The sequence below is a fragment of the Phyllostomus discolor genome, chromosome 5 (assembly GCF_004126475.2).
Source record: "Phyllostomus discolor isolate MPI-MPIP mPhyDis1 chromosome 5, mPhyDis1.pri.v3, whole genome shotgun sequence".
NCBI classification, from domain to species: Eukaryota; Metazoa; Chordata; class Mammalia; order Chiroptera; family Phyllostomidae; genus Phyllostomus; species Phyllostomus discolor.
The window spans coordinates 123,068,242-123,089,403 of NC_040907.2; the positions used below are offsets into that span (position 1 = coordinate 123,068,242).

Genomic DNA, 21,162 nt, shown 5'->3' on the forward strand with positions numbered 1-21,162 from the left:
CATGCTCAGCTGTACAAGATGTGCATTGTGCACAAGCATCAGGCTGAGGAGGGAACTGAGAGCCGACACCCAGCCAGCACACCATGTGCAAAGCCATGGGCCCCTTGTTGTGCCTTGTGTGCTATGGAGGGCCTGGCCTACCACTCTCTCAGCCTCTGCTTCCCAAAGCCCCACTGGGTCCAGAGATGCAGCCCCACAGGAAACTCTGGTGTACATGCCTCCATGATGACTTTCTATTTGTTATGTTCCCTAGCTCCCTTGCATAGGAGCACCAGAGAAGAAACAAAGTCTTCAGAAGAATCACATTTATCATCTTTATTCAAAATTATAAAAATAGATATAAATAAAAATAGCAGAATATAATTATTAAATATTCAGTGTACAGGAGTGGTTCTCCCCCCACATAGTGAGGAGTGCTTGGACTTGGCTGGAAGATCAGAAGGGATAACTGGCCAAGAGTGTGAAAGTGAAACTGGAATTTTAGTGCTGGTCATGGGCCATGCCCCAGAATGACACAACCATAGGCATCACCATATGAGAGACCCAAGAGGCCCCAGGAATGACCCATAACCTCTCCTGACAGACACTTCTATGTGACATCATAGTCCATAGAGTTTAGAGAAATATCCAGACTTTCAGTCAGATGCAGGAGCACCAGCTCTTACTCACACTGACTACTCATAGCCTGTGCACAAGTGTGCAAACATATACGTGCATATATAATATTTCCTGATACATTCATGGAATGTCAGAGCCCTTCCCTCAAGGTATTAGTGTCCCTACTCCCCAAACCACTGTTCCCACATTGGCCAAGCTCCCTCAAGAGACTTCAGTTCTGTTACACTTCCTAATTGGGAAATTATTCATTTCCCAACAGTACACCAGCTGTTGGGGAAACTGCCTCTTCTTCCCATGCATAGGAGATGACATTTGTATCTCTAGGAGACTTTAATCCAGAGAAAGACAAACCACTGGTCAGTACCATCCTGGATCAGGACCACCCCTCCATCCTGGCCAGAGGGGATCTGAGCGCCCAGCACCCAGGCCTATAACTGAGCGTAAAGCCATTGCTGCTCACCCTGATGGGCAGCACAAGCAAAACCATTTCTGCAGAGCCTATCTTCTTCCGTCTCTTCCTTACGTATAGCCAGGGCAGATGGGCCTACTGCAAAAACGACGGTCACCATGGGAGTGGGTGGCTCCCTAGGGGCCATTCACAGGAGAAGGCTATTCTCTTCCCGGGTGTTAGTACGGATCCAGGACAGGAAGCGCGAGACCCTTGTGTAGACACCAGGCTTGTCCTTCATGGCACAGTCACGGCCCCAGCTCACGATCCCAGTCAGTGTCAGGCGGCCTTCAATGGAGCAGACCAGGGGTCCCCCTGAGTCTCCCTGTTAAGCCAAAGACACAAAAGGTGAGCCCTGGAGGAAGTTAGGAGGGGGCCACCAGATCCTACCACCCAGTCATGCCCAAGAGAGAAGGGAGAGTGTTCCAGAGTCAGAGTCCTTAGTGACTACCATGTCCCACCACATCAAGTTTAAAATCCTCTGCTTGGCTTTCAAAGCCCTATTTCCTGTCACCATTCCACCTGCATTCTCCGGCCCTTCCTCTCCTCCCATCCTGGAATATTCTGCCCTCGTTCTCATGTTTATATCTTGCAACCAAAATGTTCTTCTTTCTTTCCTTTGCCTCCTTGAATCCCTATTGAGTCTCAGTCTCTTTAGAGATTCCCCTCCATGACCATCTAGTTGGCACTCACCACCTTCTCCTCAATATCTGATCGTTTATAATTCACGCAACACCCAGAACACTGAGCTGTATTATTTTCTATTGTTTCTTCTTACTCCCCTCTCTCCCCCAGTCTGAAGTGCCTACCCCCAAGACAGGTTGATGACAAATGTTTGGTAAAGATGTAAGGACTGGTTTAAACATTATAAAACTTGAGCTCTTGATTCTGGCTTCTTGGGGTTTTGGCTGATGAGAGGCTCCCCAAAGCTGGCAGAGACATGCCCAGGAGCCCTGGAGAGGTGGGGGTGATGGAGAGAGATGCTTAGAACTCTCACCTGGCAAGAATCTGTTTTCCACTGTGGGTCAGCAGCACACAGCATTTTGTCAGTGACTTCAGAGCCGTAGTAGTGGGGCTGCTGACACTTCTCATGGGAAACCAACTTCACAACAGTCATTTTCAGCCGCTCTGGATAGACATAGTCATCTGGATGGAAGAAACATGAAAGAATTTATGTCAAGATGTGTCTGTCCAGCCTTCCCACTGGGACTCTCTGCCAGGGAGGGGACCAAAGAGTATTCCTACAAGGGAAAGTCTCTATTCTTTTTCTGCCCAAATCTGAGTTTTTACACCAGCCATAGCCCCTCACCCTCCAACTATGTACCTTTATGGTTCACCGTTCCCTGAAACATGCTCCCGATTCCATCCCTGGACCCATCTATCTCCACAGTCCTCCTTAATCAAGCTGAGCTCAACTCCAGGTGACAACACTCCCCCAGAACCCTGTCAGCCAGCCCCAAAGGTCACTTACTGGTATTCTCTTTTCCAAAGCCAGTGATCTCACAGCTTGTGCCAAAACTAGGATCGTGAGACTCTGGGGGCAGGCAGATGGTCTGAATGGACCGGGACGGCTGCGCACACTGGCTCGTGTTGGAACTGATCTTCAGCAAGGCTAGGGGAAGAGGAAGACATCAGAGGAGAAAGATCACCATCTGGTGAGGCGGTCACCATCTCTGCCCTCCAAATGCTGAGGGAGCAGCTGTCTATCCCTAGGTCACTTAGGGTCAGAGGTCATTCTGGGAGGGTGTTGGTTGTATGAAACCAGCCTCCCCTATACCATGCCTCATGGGCCTTATTCCTGCTACTGACAAAGGCTTGGACAGCCAGGGCTAGTGCATACAGCTGTATGAGGTTTTTTTCCTACAAAAAGCCCTGGCCGAGGTAGCTGGACTAAAATCCAGCCCAATGCTCTCTCAAAGGTCTGTATCCTGGAAGAGACAGAGCCTGCATCTAACAAAGAAAGGATCAACCCAGGCCAACTATCTGCCCATAGGGCCACTGCCACCCAGAGAAGGCCACCTGTTTGAAAATTCAGGGACTTTACAGAGGAGCACCAAGCCCCTCATATATGTATGTCATCCGAACCCTTCCCCACTTCCCTCTTTGTTGTGTAAAGTAGGGTCTTCAAGTTCCCCTCCAATCACAATCCCACTCCCACTTGAGTGTCTTTGAACGTCTCCTCTCCTGGTCATCATGGTGATGGCCAATAAGGGTTTTCCACTCACCTATATCATTGTGGTGAGCAAGTCCATCAGCGCTATAGCCCTCATGCAAGATGAGCTTTTTCACCTCAAACTTCATCTCCCCAGGTGTAACGGAGTTCAGACGTGACCGACCCAGGTAGACAATGTAGTCCTTCCTTGTATCACCACTGTGGGAAGGGAGACCTGTCAGATAGTCTGATCTCATGAGATCCTGTCACTTCCTCCTCCCCACCACAGTGACCTCAGAGCATGACTTGTCCCTAAGGCTAGGGGCTGCATGGAAGGGGTGAAAGGGTAGAATTAAAGTGGAATCCTTTTATGGGAAGGAGAAAAGGAGGTATTTGGGGGGTAGGGCAGGAGAGTCAGGGAGAAGAGACAGAGGGACATACATGAAGCAGTGTGTGGCGCTGGCCACCCAGCAAGGGCTGATGAGGCTGCCACCGCACAGGTAGGTCACAGAACCTCCACGGTGCTTCTTATAGATGGCTGCAAACCAAGGCTGGTCCTCGATGTTGGCGAATTCTCCTCCGACAATCTTAAAGCGGGGCCTCAGAGCCTTCTGGCCACACTGAAACTCTTTTTCAGGTGGAGAATAAGTACCTTTTTCTGGAGGTCAAAGAGAGGGATGTCTTAGGGATATAGGTAGGATAAAGTGTCCCTCTCCTCATTCTCTGACCTCCTGGTTTTAAGGGCCAGAGAGGCCTCCATCCTCACCCCTCCTCTGATGGAATAAAAGGACTTATGAGTTTGTCACCCTTCACCAACTGTCATAAACAGGTTGGTGACACTCACCAACAGAGCAGTCTTGCACCTGACACTGTTGGATAAGCTGCTTTAGGCCAACCTGCACATAGCACCAGGGCTTTCTCTGGTTGTCTGGGTTCCTGGCAACAGAGAAGGAAGAGGAATGTCATTTCAACACAAATGTCTTTCCTTCATCCTCCCCCCCAAGAAAGAGGCAACCAGAGGCCTTGCCTTCCTCATGTTATGGCCAGCAGCCTGGGAGCCGAAGGGACTGTGAGGCCAAGGGGAAGGTCTTTGCTGCCCCCACCTCACCTGCAGTAATTGTGTTTCCCCAGGCCCAGCTGAAGAGCATCAGGTCTCTGGGCATGGTACGTTTTCTGAAGGACATTGGCAGAGCTCCAGGCCAGGCAGGGCCGGCCGCGGCTGTCGGTGTTGGCCTTCCCTCGGTAGGAGTGACCGTTTCCCTGATAGCAGGTTTTCGATGTATCTGTGGAAAGATGTGAGGATGAGAGAACATGAGAAAGAGGAGGAAGTTCAGACAGACATTTTAGAGATGCTGCCAGGCCTTGCATGTCTTCAGGCCTAGCAGCAGACGCTGGAAGGGGTCTCTTTCCATCGTTTGTGCAGCCGCAGCTTCACGAGACAGTGTGTGTTTATGTGTTTGACTGTGTATATCATATCGCATAGGGATGGTGCCCCCACTCCACTGCCAGGTCCTAACCCCGATGTGCCCTTGCTTCCCACTCATCTCCCCCTGCCCCCAGATCTCTGGTGCCCCCTCCTCCCAGTTAGAGCCAGGATCCCCATACCTATCTCACAGTGTTCCCCCTGGAATTTCCTTGGGCAGCTGCATCGCTTAATGTTGGAGAAGTACTTGTAGGACACGCATGTACCTCCATTCAGACAGCTGCATTTAGCTGAAAAGCACAAAGTTGGGGGTAGGTAAGCAAGGAGCAGGAGAGGAGAAGGTAAGGGAGGGGCCAGCCCTGCCTTAGGAACAGGGAAGGGCTGCCTCCTGGGGCTTCTCCAAGATGTCTTTGCAGCCAGATATTGTGCAAGGGGTGGATACTCACATGCACCAGACACTGGATGAAGGTCATGGCTGCCCTGGAAAAGAGAGGGGGATGCGGAAAGTTCACCAAAGGTCCTATGTCCCTGGGGCTCCAGGGTGTGGATAAACTGGCCCCAATCCCACCCTTCCCTACAGCTGCCTCTCTCCTTACTCTGACCACATCTAACTTGCCCTCAAATGGAAGATCACAGGTTTCCAGAGAGGAGAAATGGATTGGCTCAAGCAAGCTTCACATATCAAGTGCCAGGAGGCTGTGGCAATTCCTAGGCCTTTTTCCTCCTTTGCCTGCAAATGCGAACTCCCCCCTGGTTCTCAAGGTCTCCACTGCCACACCTGTCCCATTTCTCCGAGGGCCTGGCCCTGCTGGGATGGGACCCGGGGTGCTTCGGCTCCCTCTGCGGCCCCTTGCCTTCCCCTGGTGCTATTCGTGGGTCCTGCAAGCCTCCTCCCACCGCTACAGGTCAAAGCAGGGAAGTCTCTCACTTCGCAGTTGCTGCCAAACAGGACCCAGAGGAGCAGGCACGCCTGGGGGACTCTCATGGTGTCGAGGCTGGGTTTCTAGACAGCGACCCTGCAAGGGAAGGAGAAGTCAGGGAAAGAGGCGGAGGAGCGAGAAGGCGAACCGGGTGGGTTACTGCAGTTCAGGACAGACCCTAGGGGTCACCTGCGAGGCAAGCCCGCGGTCGTCTTTCCTCTCTGGGATTCAGGAGTCTCTGCATAGCCTGGACCCGCACCCGCAGGGAAACGCAGGGGCACGCGGAGCAGGAACTCGGCGCGCAGCCGCTGCCGGGCGCGGGCAGCCGGGACTGGGGGAAGGGAAGCCCGAAGGAGTGGGGGCTGCTGCGCATCCACCCACCACTCCTAGCGTGGCCTACACTCACCGGCAGCTGCGGCGGGAGGCGCGTGAGAACGGGACCTGGAGGATAGGTTGCCACCCTGAAACAGCTGGGTTCTGCGGCTCCAACCTCCCCGCTGTGCTGCAAGCCCGAGGCGCGGGCTGTATATTAAGACCCGCCTAGGCCCTGGCCCCGCCCTGCCCCGGGATCGCCGGGTCCACCCCCTTTCCTCCAGTCCCCTAGGTAGTGCCGCAACCTGGACCCTGCGTGTTTCCTCATCTGTGACTGAGAATGAAGAGCAGCGTGGTCTCCGGCAGAGGGTACTAATGAGGTCTGGACTGAGAGGTAGGGGCATCTAAATCCCCCGCCCCTCCTCCCATTCACCTGTCCTGGATCTCTCCCAGTGCAGACCACCCATCCACCTGCATACCCAATTACGGAGAGAGTCACTCCAGAGACTCTCTCCCCTGTCCAGCTCTGATGCCTCCCCCCAGGTCCCCTAAATCCAACGTCTCACCCTCGACCCCCAACTGCTTAGGAGAATGAATGAGAACCCTGGGTATAGGGGCACAGTCCACAGCTCACATAGCTGTGAAGTCTTTTTCTCAGCATGAAAATGCACGCGGCACATGCTCGCTGAAAACAAAGACAAAAAAAAAAAAAAAAAACCAGCTAATGGGGCCTGCTTATTTCAGATGCTGGATCTTCCAAAATCATCAGTACAACCAGTGGATAAGAGAAAACTGAGATAATTGCTTGTCAAGGTAAGGGAGTTTGGTAGTGGGTGGGGAAGAGGGGGGAAGCACAGTCGGAGTTTATTGAGAATTTGCAGTTTGGCTTAAGGGCAGTCTGAAAGTGAGGGCTTGATAAGGACTAGATAAGGGTCCTGATACAGTGTTGTGGAATTGTGAGAACAAAGTCTTAGGGCACAAACTGCCGATGCTTTCTATTGAAGTGCTGACGGGTCTTTCAGGACGTTCCTGTAATGAATGACTCACTCATTTATTGGCCTGGGCCAGAATATAGTTCGTTAATACAGACAGTGAGATAGTAAAGCCTTGCTAATGTAGAGAGAAAGCTGTAGAGGGGTAGGAAGTTCTGTTTTCACCTCTGAGGAGAGCAGCGGGGGAACCGGAGGACAAGAATGAGTAGATTTATTTTACACTGTTCAAGTTTTTTAAAACATCTTTGTACCATCCATTCTGAGAAGATAATTATGGCTTTTAAGTGCATGTTTATTTAGTGTTCTACTTCATCACGGGGCACCATTTCTAATGAGATAAAATTATTGCTTATCATATAAGAATGAGCTCCAGTAACACTGGCCGTGCATAAAGGATGCAGATGCTCTTCTTGCCCAAGGGCAAGGCCAACAGTTGTGCAGCACACATACACACACACATGTGCCATGTCCCACGGCAGAGGTGAAGGAGCACAGCAGGGACTCTGCGGTTCACTCCCCCTACCCTCTCCCTTAGTGTTGGGAACCTGGGCCTGGGGTCACTTGGATTCCACCCACCAGGACTGTGTCCTCTGATGAGAGGGGAGAGGTCTGAGTCCCTGTTATTCACTAGGGGCCCAAACCCAGGCTTGGTCCTCCTCCTTGCCGAGGCCTAATGCATTTTGCTGCTTGGCAACCCTGGGCCTTGAATTTGGGTCCACTTGAGAGGGACAGGAAGAGGAGGGCAGGGAGAGTGTCAGGATGGTAGGAAGGAAGAAAATCTCTGTCCTGTTCCAGCCAGAGGGCTCAGGTTGCCAGCCTCTGCGTAGGGAAAGTGTAAGTTAACCATCCACTTTAGGGAGGCAGGTGACCCATTGCTCTCCAGAGTGAGTTTTTCATGCCTGGCTAATTAGCTGCCAGCTTCCCAGGGGATGGACTGAGTCAGAGGTGCTATAGGTCTCAGAGCCGGCCTCACTACTTCCTCTAGAAGACCATGGCATACTTTGTTTGGATTTAGAATCCATTAATTGTAAATAAACGTGATCAAAATGTAAACAGAGGTGTTGCAGCCTTAGGACTTACCCCGAAACTCCTAGGTTAGTTACCAGGAAATTCCCAGCAGACTGTCATGATTCACAGAGCTCCCAGCAGCTCTCATGACTCCGGATTACTTGGCTGGAGGCTGTCATGCTGATTTTGGAGGGCAGGGTGACCTCATTTCCTCCCCAACAAAGGCTTGCAGACCGTTATGCAGCGTGACACTCTTCTCCTTCCTCCTTCCCTCTGTGGCCTCTTCACCTGGTTGAAAAATCCTACAGCCTCAGAACTTTTCACAGAACTTCCTTTCCACTCTGTGAGGCTTGCCGCTCTGTGAAATCTCTGTCCATCTTTTGGTGCATAGTCCGTGCTAGTCTTTCAGTTCTTTGAGGGCAGAGACCATGTACATCTTAGCTATCTTTGTCTAACCCCGCCCCCCTTTGTGCATCCCTAGTAGGTGCTTATTATGAATGAATCAGTGAACAAGTGGGAACAGAGAACTTTGGGGCACATTGGATGTTTCCCCTCCTCTCTTTTTTATTTTTTTCTTGCCATAAAAAATAGTACCGGCATTGTTTCTGTCTTGTGCTAAAGAGCACTTCAGTATAACTCCTTCCTCTGTAACTCACAATTGCCTTGTGATATAGTTGGGAATCATTATTCCCATTTTGCAGATGAGGAAAATGAAGTGGAGAGAAGATACATAGTTGGGGAGTAGCAAAGCCAGCACTAGATTCCAGGATTTCTGATCCTTGTTCCTGTGCCCTACTCCTCCCTTCCTCCGTGAGAGAGGGGTCTGAGGTTGATGCTGTGAGGAGAGGGGCCAGGCGATGGGAGATGCTACAGCTTGCAGGGGAGCTCTGTTGCTGGCTCTGGAGCTCTCCTTCCAGAAAAACGCCTCGGAGTGTGGGCTCCGAGATCCTGTAAAGCCCTTGATGTAGGTAATATGAGTTAGTTGCTTGCCCGAGTTCCAGGAATTAACTTGGTGGTCTGGGCTCTCTGAAGTTTCTGTCAAGAGTGTGAGAATAAGGAACTGAATATGTGTGACTTCATTCTGCTCCTGACTCCCAGGGCACAGGCATCAGCCCCCTGCCTTTGTGTCTTAGGGGTCCAGACCTCCTGAGTCAGATGTGGTAGCAGAGATGGAGGGGCCACCTTTCCTGGAGCTGCTTATAAAAGAACAGGCAGATGCCAAGTATTCAAGGAGGACCAGGATGTCCGAACTTAGCCCTGAGACTGTGTCCAGGAAACTGGGCCCCTGAAGGGCTATTTTCTGACCAGCATGACCCACAAAGAAGTTCATGTCGAGTCTCAAGATGTATTCCTGGGTTGCTATCCCAAGAATGTTTAGCATGGTGTTATAGAGAGACTAGCCTCTGGTCTGCCCTGTCCAAGTTGAATGACCTTAGGCAAGAGCTCCCCACCCACAAAATGAGGCAAGGCCTGCCCTGCCCATGCTTCTCTTTGCAGACTTAATGAGATAACGCTTGTGTGGTGAAAGCATCTCTTCATACCTTTATTCACTCACTCAGTATTTATCATGGACCTACTATGTGCCAGGCACAGTTCTAGAGATAGAAGGCTGGAGTTGTAAACTGTAATTCCTACCCCACGGTGCCTGCCTGCCTTGCATACCTGACTATGGCCGTACTGACCCAGAAGACCAGGGCATTCTCTGGAGTCCATCCCAGGATTCCAGTTAAGTGGGGACGCTGTGTCCTTAACAAACAGTTCCCAGCAACTGGCCAGCTGCGTGTGCTGCTCACCCCCACAGCCTCAACTCCTACTCCCTCCTCTCCCTTCTCTGTGGCCGCATCTCTTCTCTTTCTTGCCTACACCTGGGGCAGGCAGATTCCTCTGCAGTTCTAGATGGAGGCACTGAATGCTGGTCACATTGCTTCCTCGGGTCTGAGGACTCCTTCTCCCTGCGTGTTCAGCACTCAGCAGGAAGAGGCTGCTCTCACAGGAGGCACTGAAAGCCAGGACTTGGGCCTGTAACGTGATAGGGAAACTGCTGAAGCCGCTAGGCCCCCAGTGGCTGAGGAATGAATGGGGCTGGGGAAGCCACATACTTGCCTCCTTACTCATGGAAAGCAAAGAGCCCAGGGGCTGCACCCTGAGGTTATACTAGTCAGTAGCACGGTGAATGGTGCACGGAGGAGCCAAGTTGTTTCCTCTAGCTTTAGCCTATGCCCTCCTACCCTTCCTCGCCCTTTCCTCCGTCACCATCTCTGACCCACCCAGGCCAGTCAGCTCAGAACACTGCATGGATATTTTGAGACTTGGCCAAATGTTTCCATTTCCCCATCCTAAACCCATTTACTTCTTAAGTCAGGAACTGAATTCCTTAAAGGGATGTTCGTCATTGATTTCCAGACTTCTGGATTCTGAGTCCCCACCAGGGCCCAAAGCTGGGCCCAGGAAGGCCCTAGAACTTCAGCTTAGAGCCCAGGTTATCATGTAGGATGGCAATGGCTGCTTAAGTGGAAGCTAAAGGAGGTGCCCAGGAACAAAGAGCTAGGATGGGAAACCAGAAACTGGTGGGTTTGCTGAAAACTGCCAAGAAGTCAAGGACATTTAAGGAAATATGTTCAGCCAGGAACTAGTATGCTCAAAAAGTTGTTCATAAGAAAACCAACCTAACATTCACAGTCTACATGATGTATAATTTCATGTGCTCCTACCTCTCCCAAGATGGATTCTATACGCTCCTCTGTCTTTAAAGTGCAAGCACTTCCCTTTCGATTACACAGCAAGGAAAAGAGAGGGCTAATAAAGGGAAGTGAATCATCTGAGTTCATTCACTGAAAATGATGAGATTCAGAATTCACCGATTTTGAGGAACCTCATGACACATTTCCACCCTCTCTCCTCCTGTTCTGAATCCTCACTACTCCCTTCCTGACCACTCTCAATCCCCACCCTCAGACTCTTTGTCTTCCTACTTCCTACTTCCTACCCACCTGCAGAAAGTGCTTCTCTACTCCAACGGGTGACTGATAGCAGTGTGATGAGGCAACCAGGTCCTGGGGAGAGGTCAGTCTCCTTTCTGAAGGTATCACAGAACAAAGTGGATGGAAGTCTGTGGGAATCAGGAGCAGGGACATGCAGGGAGCCCCTGAGACAGGTGTGCATGCAGAGTGAGTGGAAGGAGCAGTATGTAGATAAACCAACCAGGAGGCTCCTGGTTACTTTGAGAACAGTGATGGTGGCGAGTGTGACAGGAATGAAAGAAGAAAAAGTCTGCTCTTTCCAAGGGGATATTGTAATCTATCTCTTGTTAAAGACAGATAACAATAGCTGACTTGTATTTGCTTCATATTCCTTTTATTTTTCAAAATTGCCAACAATTTTTAAGGAAGATACTATTAATATCACCATTTTATGGGTGAGAAAACTGAGGGTCACAGAGCTTAAGCAGTTTACCTAAGGTCACGCTATAGATAAATGGTAGCACTGTGAATCAACCAGATCTCATTGATTCCAGGGTTTGGAGAACTGTCTCTGAGGTGGTATAGTATTTGCATAGGAAGGTGGGGTACCTCTCTCAATACCTGGGAATCATCCCACTTCTAACCCATGGTGCTCTCTTAAGGTAGCCCAGCTCCCCAAGTCACGTCTGTGTTGGTTGCTGCCTGCTCAGCTCGAGCCAGACTTTGATAAAAATGATCTTCCTTTTGCTTAATGTAGCCAGTCACACTTGTGTCTGCTGGGTCTGGTCAGAGAAGTGAACATCAGGTCTTCTGGCTATGCTTGTATATCTGTGTGGATCCCTGGAGTCATCCTTGGCTTGTCTTCCTTCCTCACATTATTCACCCATTTTTATATAATGGGGATGCCCTAAGGTTCTTCTGTGGAGAAATAAAAATAGCACCTATTTATTGGGCATGCACTTTATTCGGCAGGAATCAGGTAACCATACATATTATCTCCTTTAATCTTCAGCGAGGGAGCTGCAATGTCATCCCCACTTTATAGATGAGGAACTGAGACTTAGAGAGGTTAAGGTCACACAGCCAAGTCAATACCTGGCAGGTCAAACCCAGGGTTCCCAATGCTGTGTTGGTAATCATGATGATAGTGTTGTCACTGTACCCTCCCTGAGGGAAGAAGTACCCTGTTGAGTAGGTGCCAGAATCTGTAGTAAGAAATATTCACTAATGTATTTTTTCCAGCTTTGCTTGATGATAAGAATCACCTGGTTTGAAGATTTAAAGGTACAGTATTTCAGGTACTTCTTTGGAATTTCTGGTTCTGTAGGTCCAGGATGGGGCCTAGGATGATTCCTAAGATGTATTCCAGAGGATTCTTATTACTAAACAAGTTTGAGGGAAATTTCAGCCAATGCATACCTAGGGAGTGTTGGTTTATTTTTTCACCTGGGAATGCCCAATGGCATTCTAAACTTTCTTTCTACTGGGACTTCTACTCCACCCCCATCTTTGGGATAGAAGCCAGAGGAGAATGTAGAGGTGGGAAAGGTCCAGGGCTGGAAGGCCAACTTGTAGACAAATTTCCCAGACAGGGATGAATCAAGAAGGGGATGTACACCTGAGAGCCTTGTGCCAAACCAGCCACCTTGGGGTAAGTTCCTAAAGACGCTATGCTCCAAAAGCTAATTGCTTCAGCACTTTTATACTTGTTCTCTTTTAGATCCTCGTGATAGTTTCATTTTTAAAATGCCAAATGGATGGCTCATGGAGGGACTTTTCCACAGAGAGACTAAAAGAGCTTGGGGAATAAGACAACCCTCTTATTGACAGTGAATGGCAGCAAATGAAAAATTGGCTTCCCAAGACCTCAGGAAAATTGGGAGAAACTGAGTAGAGAACACAGCAGAGCCGAGAATACCTGTACTTACAATACCTTTCTATCTGCAATCCTTCCTCACAGTGCCTGTGCTGGTCCTCTCCCAAGCTTCAAGAAGATCTTCTCAAGCTTCTTATTTTTTCCCTTGGAGTTTCTGGTTCCTGAATAGAACTGGATTTCCAGAGCATCGTCCCTGTGCAAGGAGAGTGGGAACTACCTGTGACAACAGTGGGCCCAGCATCTTGTGGGAGGACCACGTTTGCTTTTTTAGTCAAGAGGAAAGCAGAAGTGACATTGTCCCCACACACAGTGTCCTGGATGTATTCAGTCTATATCACGGCAGTCCAGCCTCTTCTGTTTGTAAAGAAAATTCTACCCCAAGTTCTTAAAATAAAAGAATTGAGCTCAACTCAAACTGTTAATTTCATTCGATCAACTAAAAGTTACTTTGAAATACCTAAGGCATGCCTAGCATTGTGCTAAGCCCTGAGGGCACACAGAAGAACAGAGGTGATCCCTGCCCTGAAGAAGTTTAAAATCTGGTAAGGAAGACAAAATATACATATACATGAAACAATTAAAAAGCCATTAAGTGAGCTGGCTACTTCATTTATTTTTAAAAATATTTTATTTATTTATTTTTAGAGAGAGGGGAAGGGAGGGAGAAAGGAGAGAAAAACATCAATGTGTGGTTGCTTCTCACACATCCACTACTGGGGACCCGGCCTGGCATGCGTCCTGAATGGGAATTGAACTGGAGACCCTTTGGTTCACAGGCCAGCACTCAGTCCACTGAGCCACACCAGCCAGGGCTGAGCTGGCTACTTAAAAAAATAAATAAATAAAATAACAAGTGTTGGCAAGGATGTGAAGAAGTTGAAATCCTTGTGCACTGTTGGTGGGAGGCTGAAATGATGCAAACTGCTTATGGAAAATAGTATGGTGGTTCCTCAAAATAAAATTAAACATAGAACTATCAAATGACCCAACAATACCACTACTACATATATATCCAAAAGAATCTAAAGCAAGGGCTCAAAGAGACATTTGCACACTCATAGCACTATTCACAATAGCCAAGAGGTGGAAGCAACCCAGATACCCACTGACAGATAAATGGCTAAGTGAAATGTGGTCTATACATACAATAGAATATAATTCAGCCCGAAAAAGGAGGAAATCTTGTCACATACTACAACATGGGTGAAACTTGAGGACATTATGCTAAGTGAAATAAGCCAGTCACAAACAGGCAAATACTGTATGATGCCACATGTATCTTTAGATATAGAGGTACCCAAAGCTCAGTAGTCCCCCTCTTATCCATGGTTTCACCCACTGCAGTTTTAGTTACCTGTGGTCAACCATGGTCCAAAAACATTTAATGGAAAATTCCTGAAATAAACCACTCATATGGTTTAGATTGCATGCCATTCTGAGTAGCATGACAAAATCTCATGCAGTCCCTCTCTGTCCCACTGTCCCACCTGGGCTGGGAATCTCCCTTTGTCTACAGTTTCCACACTGGATATGCTACCCGCCCATTAGTCATGTAATAGACATTTTGGTTATCAGATTGATTGTCAAGGTATCACAGTGCTGTGTTCAAGTAACCCTTATGGTCAGGTCAGTAGTAGCCTAACTTCACCTTACAATGCCTATGTCGTATGCCTCGCTTTATCTCATCATGTGGACATTGTATCATCTCACATCAATCACAGGCAGAAGAAGAGGGAGTAAAGTACAGTAAGATATTTGGGTTTGGGCTGGAGGGATTAGCAGGGAGAGGTGGGATTGGTAAACTCCTGGGGCTGGGTGTAGTGTGGGGTGGTGGTGGGGCCGGTGAGAACTGGAATGAGAGGACACCAGAAAGAAAGAGGCAATGCAAAGGAAGACATTAGGACTGCTACGGCTGTCTTTGTTCCCATTCCATGGGAGCTTTTGTTTTCCCAAACACTCAGGGTCATATGTTTTGCTTTACAAAGAGCCTAGAAAGTTCTATTAAAGGGCTGAACCCTGAAATCCACATTTGAAGGCCAATAGTCTCAGGAATTCAAGTGGGAAGACTGAGGGTAGAGACCCCCACTGCCCAATCCTGTCAAGGATTGCACAGGCCATATCTCTGAGCTCAAGGGAGAGCTTTTTCTTGAGAAAGAGGTGACTGCCCGTGGCAAGGGCTGTGGTTTTAGGAGTCAGAGAATGGAGACCCATTCCTGTTTGGTTGCTGACTCCATCTGTGAGCCTTGGTGAGTCACTTCCCTCGGTCGGCCTCCATTTTCTCTTTTGTGGAATGCAGAAGGACTTTTTTCCACCTGCTTTTGCAGAAGACAGAGGTGGCTGAAGAAAAAGAATTTTACATGAGCACCTTTAAGCAAAGGGGCAAGGCTTGGCCTGAAGCAAAGCCCAGGATGTCTGAGGACATGGGGGGCCAGGTTTGACGCACCGTGCTCTTGACATCAGAAGTCCACAGAGAGCACGTAAGTATTAAACAAGATAAACAAATGTTGCCCCAGAGAGCCTGGGTTCTGGGAATGTGAACAGGGAATCCTGACCGAAATTCCAGGTCTCCGAATTTCCCTCATGGAGTCATGAGGCTCAGGCAAGGGGTGAATCACCCACCCAGGATCTGCGTTAGAGACCTAAACCACGGAATCCAGCCTCGGCAAAGGAAGGGGCTAGAGAGCAGTCTGATTCAAATAGCTTAAGGGTTGTAGCTAAAATATAAGCTGTTCCCTTGGGTCCTGATGACACCAAGAAACAATTTAGTCCAAGGCTCTGGATGCAGTTCTAGTCCTGAGGTCAGTGGCAGGGCAGAGCCATAAAGTCGGTCCCCGTGGAGTCCACACAGTCGTCTCTGGTCTGGAAGACAGCATGGAAAAAGGAGCTCAGAAGATTGTTGATCTAAAGAAATTGAATTAGTGTTTTTCCCAGAGTCTGTATTATTTTTTTAGTCCAATTCTGCATAAGCAAAAGGTAGGGGGGAAAAGCAGCTCCTCAGAGCCCGAAGGAGAGACCAGAGGGTCAGGAGAAGGAAGGATGTTGGCTGCTGATCAGCAACGATGGCTTCTCTGCCACAGGGAAATGCCAGTCCTCAGAGCCAGGGGCGGAGCAAGTCCTAGAAATCTGGGGCACTTGGACTGGAGAACAAACACTGTGTTCACATACCACTTCACACCTATTAGGGTGGTTATTATCAAAAAAGTGGAAAATAACAAGTATTGGTGAGGATGTGGAGAAATTGGAACCCTGTGCATTGCTTGCTGGTGGGAACGGAAAATGGTGCAGCCACTGTGGACAAGAGTTTGGCAAATCCTCAAAAGTTACATAGATCTAACATATGATCAAACAATTCCTCCTAGGAATATACCCAAAACAACTGAAAGTGGAGACTCAAACAGGTGTCTGTACACCCTTGTGCACAGCAGTATTATTTACAATAGCCAAGAGGTGAAGCGACCCAACTGTGCATTAACAAAAGAATGGGTGAGCAAAATGTGGCATAGCATGCAATGGAATATCATTCAGACCTAAAAAAGAATGAAATTCTGATACATGCTCCAACATGAATGGACCTTGAAAACACTATGTTTAGTGTAATAAACCACACACAAAAGGTCACATACTGTGAACTTTTCATGATTCCACTTTAATGAGGTACCTAAAATAGGCAAATTCATAGAGAAAAAGTAGAATAGAGGGGTTACTGGTGTTGAGGGGGAGAGGTTGGGAAGTTACTGTTTAATGGGTACAGAGTTTCTGTTTGGAACAATGAAGTTCTGGAAATGGGCCCTGGGTGGGTAGCTTAGTTGGTCAGAGCACTGTCCAGATATGCCAAGGTTGCAGGTTCCATCCCCGGTCAGGGCACATGCAAGAAGCAACCAATGAGTGCATGAATAAGTGAAACAACAAATGTCTCTCTTTCTCTGTCTCTCTATCTCTCTCTGTGAAATCAATCAATAAATTTTCTTTTAAGAAAGAAAAAGTTCTAGAAATGAATAGTGGTGATGTTTGTATAACAATATGACTGTACTTAATGCCATGGAACTGCACACTGAAAATGGATAAAAAATAGATTTTATATTTTATTTTTCCACAATAAAAAATAAATAAAAATATTTTAATGGTTAAAAATGGTAAATGTTACATTATATATATTTCACAAACAAAAAACTGCCAAAAATGGAGCAGGGGGGAGGGAGTCCCATAACACAGGGATCTACCAGGTACTGAGATGAGACTCAGAAACACAGGACATGAGAAGGTGACAGAGAAGATACTCAAAGTCAGGAGCTGGGATGCAGACGGGGACTGGGATAGAGACAAAGAAACTCGTCCATGAAGGAAAAGGATAATATGGGAGGCAGAGATGAAAGACAGAGCAGTTAAGACCAAAATAGGGCCCTGTAAGGGGGTAGAGCTACATGTGAAGAAATAAATGAGTATTGGAGGGTCTTATCTTTCAAAATAAGTCTAAAGTCTTTGGCAGGCACATGGGTTTCCATGTCCGATTGCTGCAGGGCTTATGGTGGGTGCTTCTGGATCTTCAGCCACTCCGCAGTGGTCAGCTGGCAGTTGTTCTCTGAGGCTTCCTGTCTCATTTTAGAGCTGACAGACACCACAGTGAGTCAGTCCTACCAAAGATTGACTCATTTTTGACCCAGTTTTGATAATCAAGCACAATACCCTGGTATTCGGCACTAGGGCGCGAAAGGTACGATGGGAGCATGGTTGCAAGGCTGAGGCTCCCAGCTCCTCCTTCCTGTCACCATCCCACTTCTTTGTAAGGTTCGAGCGAACTGCATTTAAAGTCAGAGAGACTTGGGATCAAATTCTGGCTTGCCTCGTACAAGGTGCATGACGTCAGCCAAGTTACCTAACCTCTGTAAGCCATGGTTTCCTCACTTGTAAAATGGGGCTCCAGAGCTCTGCAGCCTTTGTGGGGGACTAGATGAGGTAATGTATCAAACACCTCTTAGCATTTTTTGCTTGTCACAAAGAAATTGCCCAGTAAGTTAAGCCTATTATTATTATTATCATGACTATTATTAGTATACTGCATGTTTGATTATCTAGGATCACTTTGCCACAAGGGCAATGGGGACCTAAATCTGATCTGGGCTCCCCAATTTACTAGCGGTGTGACCTTGAGCATTTTTCCTTTTTCTTTCTTTTTTTTTTAGAGAGAGGGGAAAGGAGGGAGAGAAAGAGGGAGAAAAACATCCATTGATTGCCTCTCATACACACCCCAACCAAGGACCAAACCTGTAATCCAGACATGTGCCCTGACCAGGAATCAATCTGGTGACTTTTGCATTGCAGGACGACGCCCAACCAAGCCAACCAGTCAGGGTGAGCCTTTTCCCCACTGAGTCTCAGTTCTCTCATTTGTAAAACGGGGACAGTTACATAGAGTTGTAAATGTCAAATAAAATAATATGTATAAGAGATTTAGAAATAACAACAAAAGTACAGACGTATAACGTAGTGAATCAGAAGCGTGGATGTATCTGGGCCATCATGTTAGAGTCACGATGGGAATCAAGGTTGGGATGGGCTCCAGGGTTGTAAAAACAGTGTGATCAAGATTGGGGTTGGCACTGGGGTCAAAGCAATGGGTCTAGGAGAGGGAGTCCTGAGCAGGGACATGGTAGGGGGTTGGCTGGGAGTTTTGGTTTGGGCTAGGAATCCCAGAGGATATTGTGCACTGTCTGTGCCCTGAGGGGTACGGCAGCCCTGTGCAGTGAGCTCAGTGGTGCCCTGCCTGGCACGAGGCTCTCATCCAGCGATCTTGCTTTGAGAGAAAGTAGAATGGAATACTCAACAAATCCCGAGAAACTAGTAGAAGTACAGGCCTTTAGGGAGACCGTCCAATCGCAGCAGTTTAACCACCTCACTTCCTTCATCCTTTTCCCCTCAACCTGGTAGGGAGCTAAGCCATGTTAGCCTCTCTCCAGTTGCACCCTGCACAGCACAGCTTCTCGTAGCTCTCACAGTCCTTCCTCCATCATCCATCTGCCACCCTCGTCTGTCATCATCTTTTCAACAAAGGTTTATTGAGTGCTTGCTAGTAAGCACTAGTAAGCACTTCGCTAGATCCTGAGGATCCTGCAACGATGGAGGCAGGCCTATTGTCTGCACTCAGGGAGCTTCAGTCTAGAAGGAAAGACAGATAATGCAACAGATTTGTGTGTATTTATAGGGGTAGTAGTAGATTCTAAAATCAGTTCAGAGGCAAAGATTACAAAATTATTCTTGAAAATCTCTCAAGTCACCAGGACCTTGGCATTTAGAAGCACAAAGGCCAAGAAATAACATTGATTTCTCTTTGTACTTTGGGTGTGATCATGAGGCAGTAGATGTTGAGATCTGGCTTTTAATGGTGGAATGCAACTTTAAATAAAGGAATTTCTTTGTTTCTTGGTCTTTTAGCTGAGTAGGTGTAATTGGGTTTGCACTAAGTTAATGACATCAATACTAGGAGTCCAGTGTAAATACAATTACACCAATATGTTTCTAATTATTATAAATACATTAAGGAGAAAAACAGTGAAAAAATATGCAGTGAAGGGACATAACCTAGTATGAAAGGCTTCACCGAGGAGGCTGCGTTTAAGCTGAGTACTAAAGGGTGAATATAGGTAATCTGTCATAAAGGGGGAAAAGAACTTTCCAGACAGACGAACTGACATGAGGCAAAAAGGAACTCAGTGCATCTCAGGAACTAAAAGCCAATCAGGTTGGAGATGTTGAAGAGATAACCAAGGGCTTCCCAAGTCAGTTCCCAAAGTGAGGAGGACCTCTTCCAAATGTTCTGATGCCTTGTGTCCACATGGGGGGAAGGTGCTCTGAGACTCGGGGAATTAAATATTTCAGAGTACAGGGCTAGAGAAACAGAAATAATCACTCCACATGTTTTGGAATCGCTGGGCTAGCTGCCTGGTAGGATGCAAAGAAGAATAAGAAACAAGTTATTGGAAACAGAGGAGTGGGATTCATAGTGGTAGTGGAGTAGCCTACGCATAGGCATGAACCAAGTGTTACAAACGCAAAGGCTAAGCAGGTAATGCAAAGAGGAGAGCAGGCTGAGTGCAGGACAATAGGGAGGAGTAAGGACTATAGCTGAGTGGAGAGCTCTTATCTTGTTTAAAGGAACAACTGCTACTCAACTCCTGGTAACTGTTAGCAAGTGGGAAGTGAGGACCGATTTGCTACATCTTCCATATTGTAGCAGATGCTCTCAGTTCCAGCTCCCTTTGGCCTTTGGAGCCTACTTTTTCCTACTGTATGATCAGCTAGATATTCCCCCAGGAATTAACACCACCATTACCCCTACTCTCCCACCTTGTAGAAGCTCCCAAACAGTGACTGATGGGTTTGGTGGATAAACCTGCCAGTGCCTTTGCCTCTCAGGCGAGATAGCTTTGAGATGTGTTCTTCACCGTTTCCCCAAGATCCCCAGGAGAATTAAACTCCAGATGCCCATATGGTAACTAACTACCTTGACAAGTTACCCTTATTGGCCTCCACCCTTCTCCTCCCTGTCCACTTCCCCGCTCCCTAACTGGTGCTTCCTAGGATCACCCACCAAATAAACTACATGAAGCCTGTCTCAGAGTCTGCTTCTGGAAAAAACCAACATAGGGACCAAAAAAGTGCTAAGAAATATTTGAAATCTAGATTCCTTTTTATGTTAAAACTTTGCAATTCAAAGGGTGCGTGTCAATAGAAATAGGGTTGAAGGCTGGATTAGACCAACAGACCATCAGTTTATTTGGTAGTGATGTAAATTAAGACTTCATCTGTAGACTTCTCATAGTAATCAACCAGCAAAGGAACACATTTGCTAACAAAAAATGTCTACGAAAGATTTGGATGAGAAAGTTCTAAAGATGGAGGAGACTCGTGTTTCGTGGCTGTGACTCCATGAAACACGGAATGCAAGAGCTGCTGAACAGCGATGAACGCTGCTGCTCGAATGGTCGCTCCTACTCATGGCTCAGCGCTGCAAGGCCTCCTGTGAACCAGGTCTAGTCAGCCACCACTCCCACCAGGGTAAGTCACGTTGAGAAGTCTCAGAACCAGACAGGCCCAGCAGCCGCCCACACCAAACTGGTTCCGCAGCAAGAGTGACAGGCCAGGACCTGCTGGCTGCAGGGTCCTCAGAATCAGACTCGCCTGGTCCCCAGTCCACAACCCTCCCTGAGGCCATGACACAGCTACTGCTCTGGATGATCTTAGCCCAGCTTTCCTGGCCTGTTGGTGCAAGGAAAGGTCCTAAGAGTGTGGGTGTGAGGAGCTGGTAGGGGGAACCGTGAGCCCCCCTTCCACACCTCTAGCCAAGCCAGCTTTCTAGGTAGTCATCCAATTCAGCCACCCAAAGTGCTGACAGGAGGCACTGTCATCCTGGTGCTGCAGAGGGGAAGACATGCCAGCCCCTGGAGGATGGAGGGCTG

At 48.0% G+C, this 21,162-nt stretch overlaps 1 protein-coding gene and 1 long non-coding RNA gene across 2 annotated transcripts; one reads left to right on the forward strand and one right to left on the reverse strand.

The window, feature by feature from the left end:
- Positions 1-300: 300 nt before the first annotated feature.
- PLAU (plasminogen activator, urokinase) lies at positions 301-6,100 on the reverse strand. Its single transcript, XM_028513241.2, has 11 exons — positions 5,968-6,100; positions 5,570-5,657; positions 5,088-5,121; positions 4,824-4,931; positions 4,327-4,501; positions 4,063-4,154; positions 3,660-3,876; positions 3,292-3,437; positions 2,538-2,678; positions 2,064-2,212; positions 301-1,391 (listed from the first exon to the last, which is right to left on the reverse strand). The coding sequence occupies exons 2-11, from the start codon at positions 5,624-5,626 to the stop codon at positions 1,215-1,217; spliced, it is 1,296 nt and encodes a 431-aa protein (XP_028369042.1). The 5' UTR covers positions 5,627-5,657; positions 5,968-6,100; the 3' UTR covers positions 301-1,214.
- Positions 6,101-6,622: 522 nt separating this feature from the next.
- LOC118500803 lies at positions 6,623-13,118 on the forward strand. Its single transcript, XR_004903386.1, has 3 exons — positions 6,623-6,686; positions 12,076-12,117; positions 12,794-13,118. It is a non-coding gene; the product is annotated as an uncharacterized LOC118500803 (long non-coding RNA).
- Positions 13,119-21,162: the final 8,044 nt, after the last annotated feature.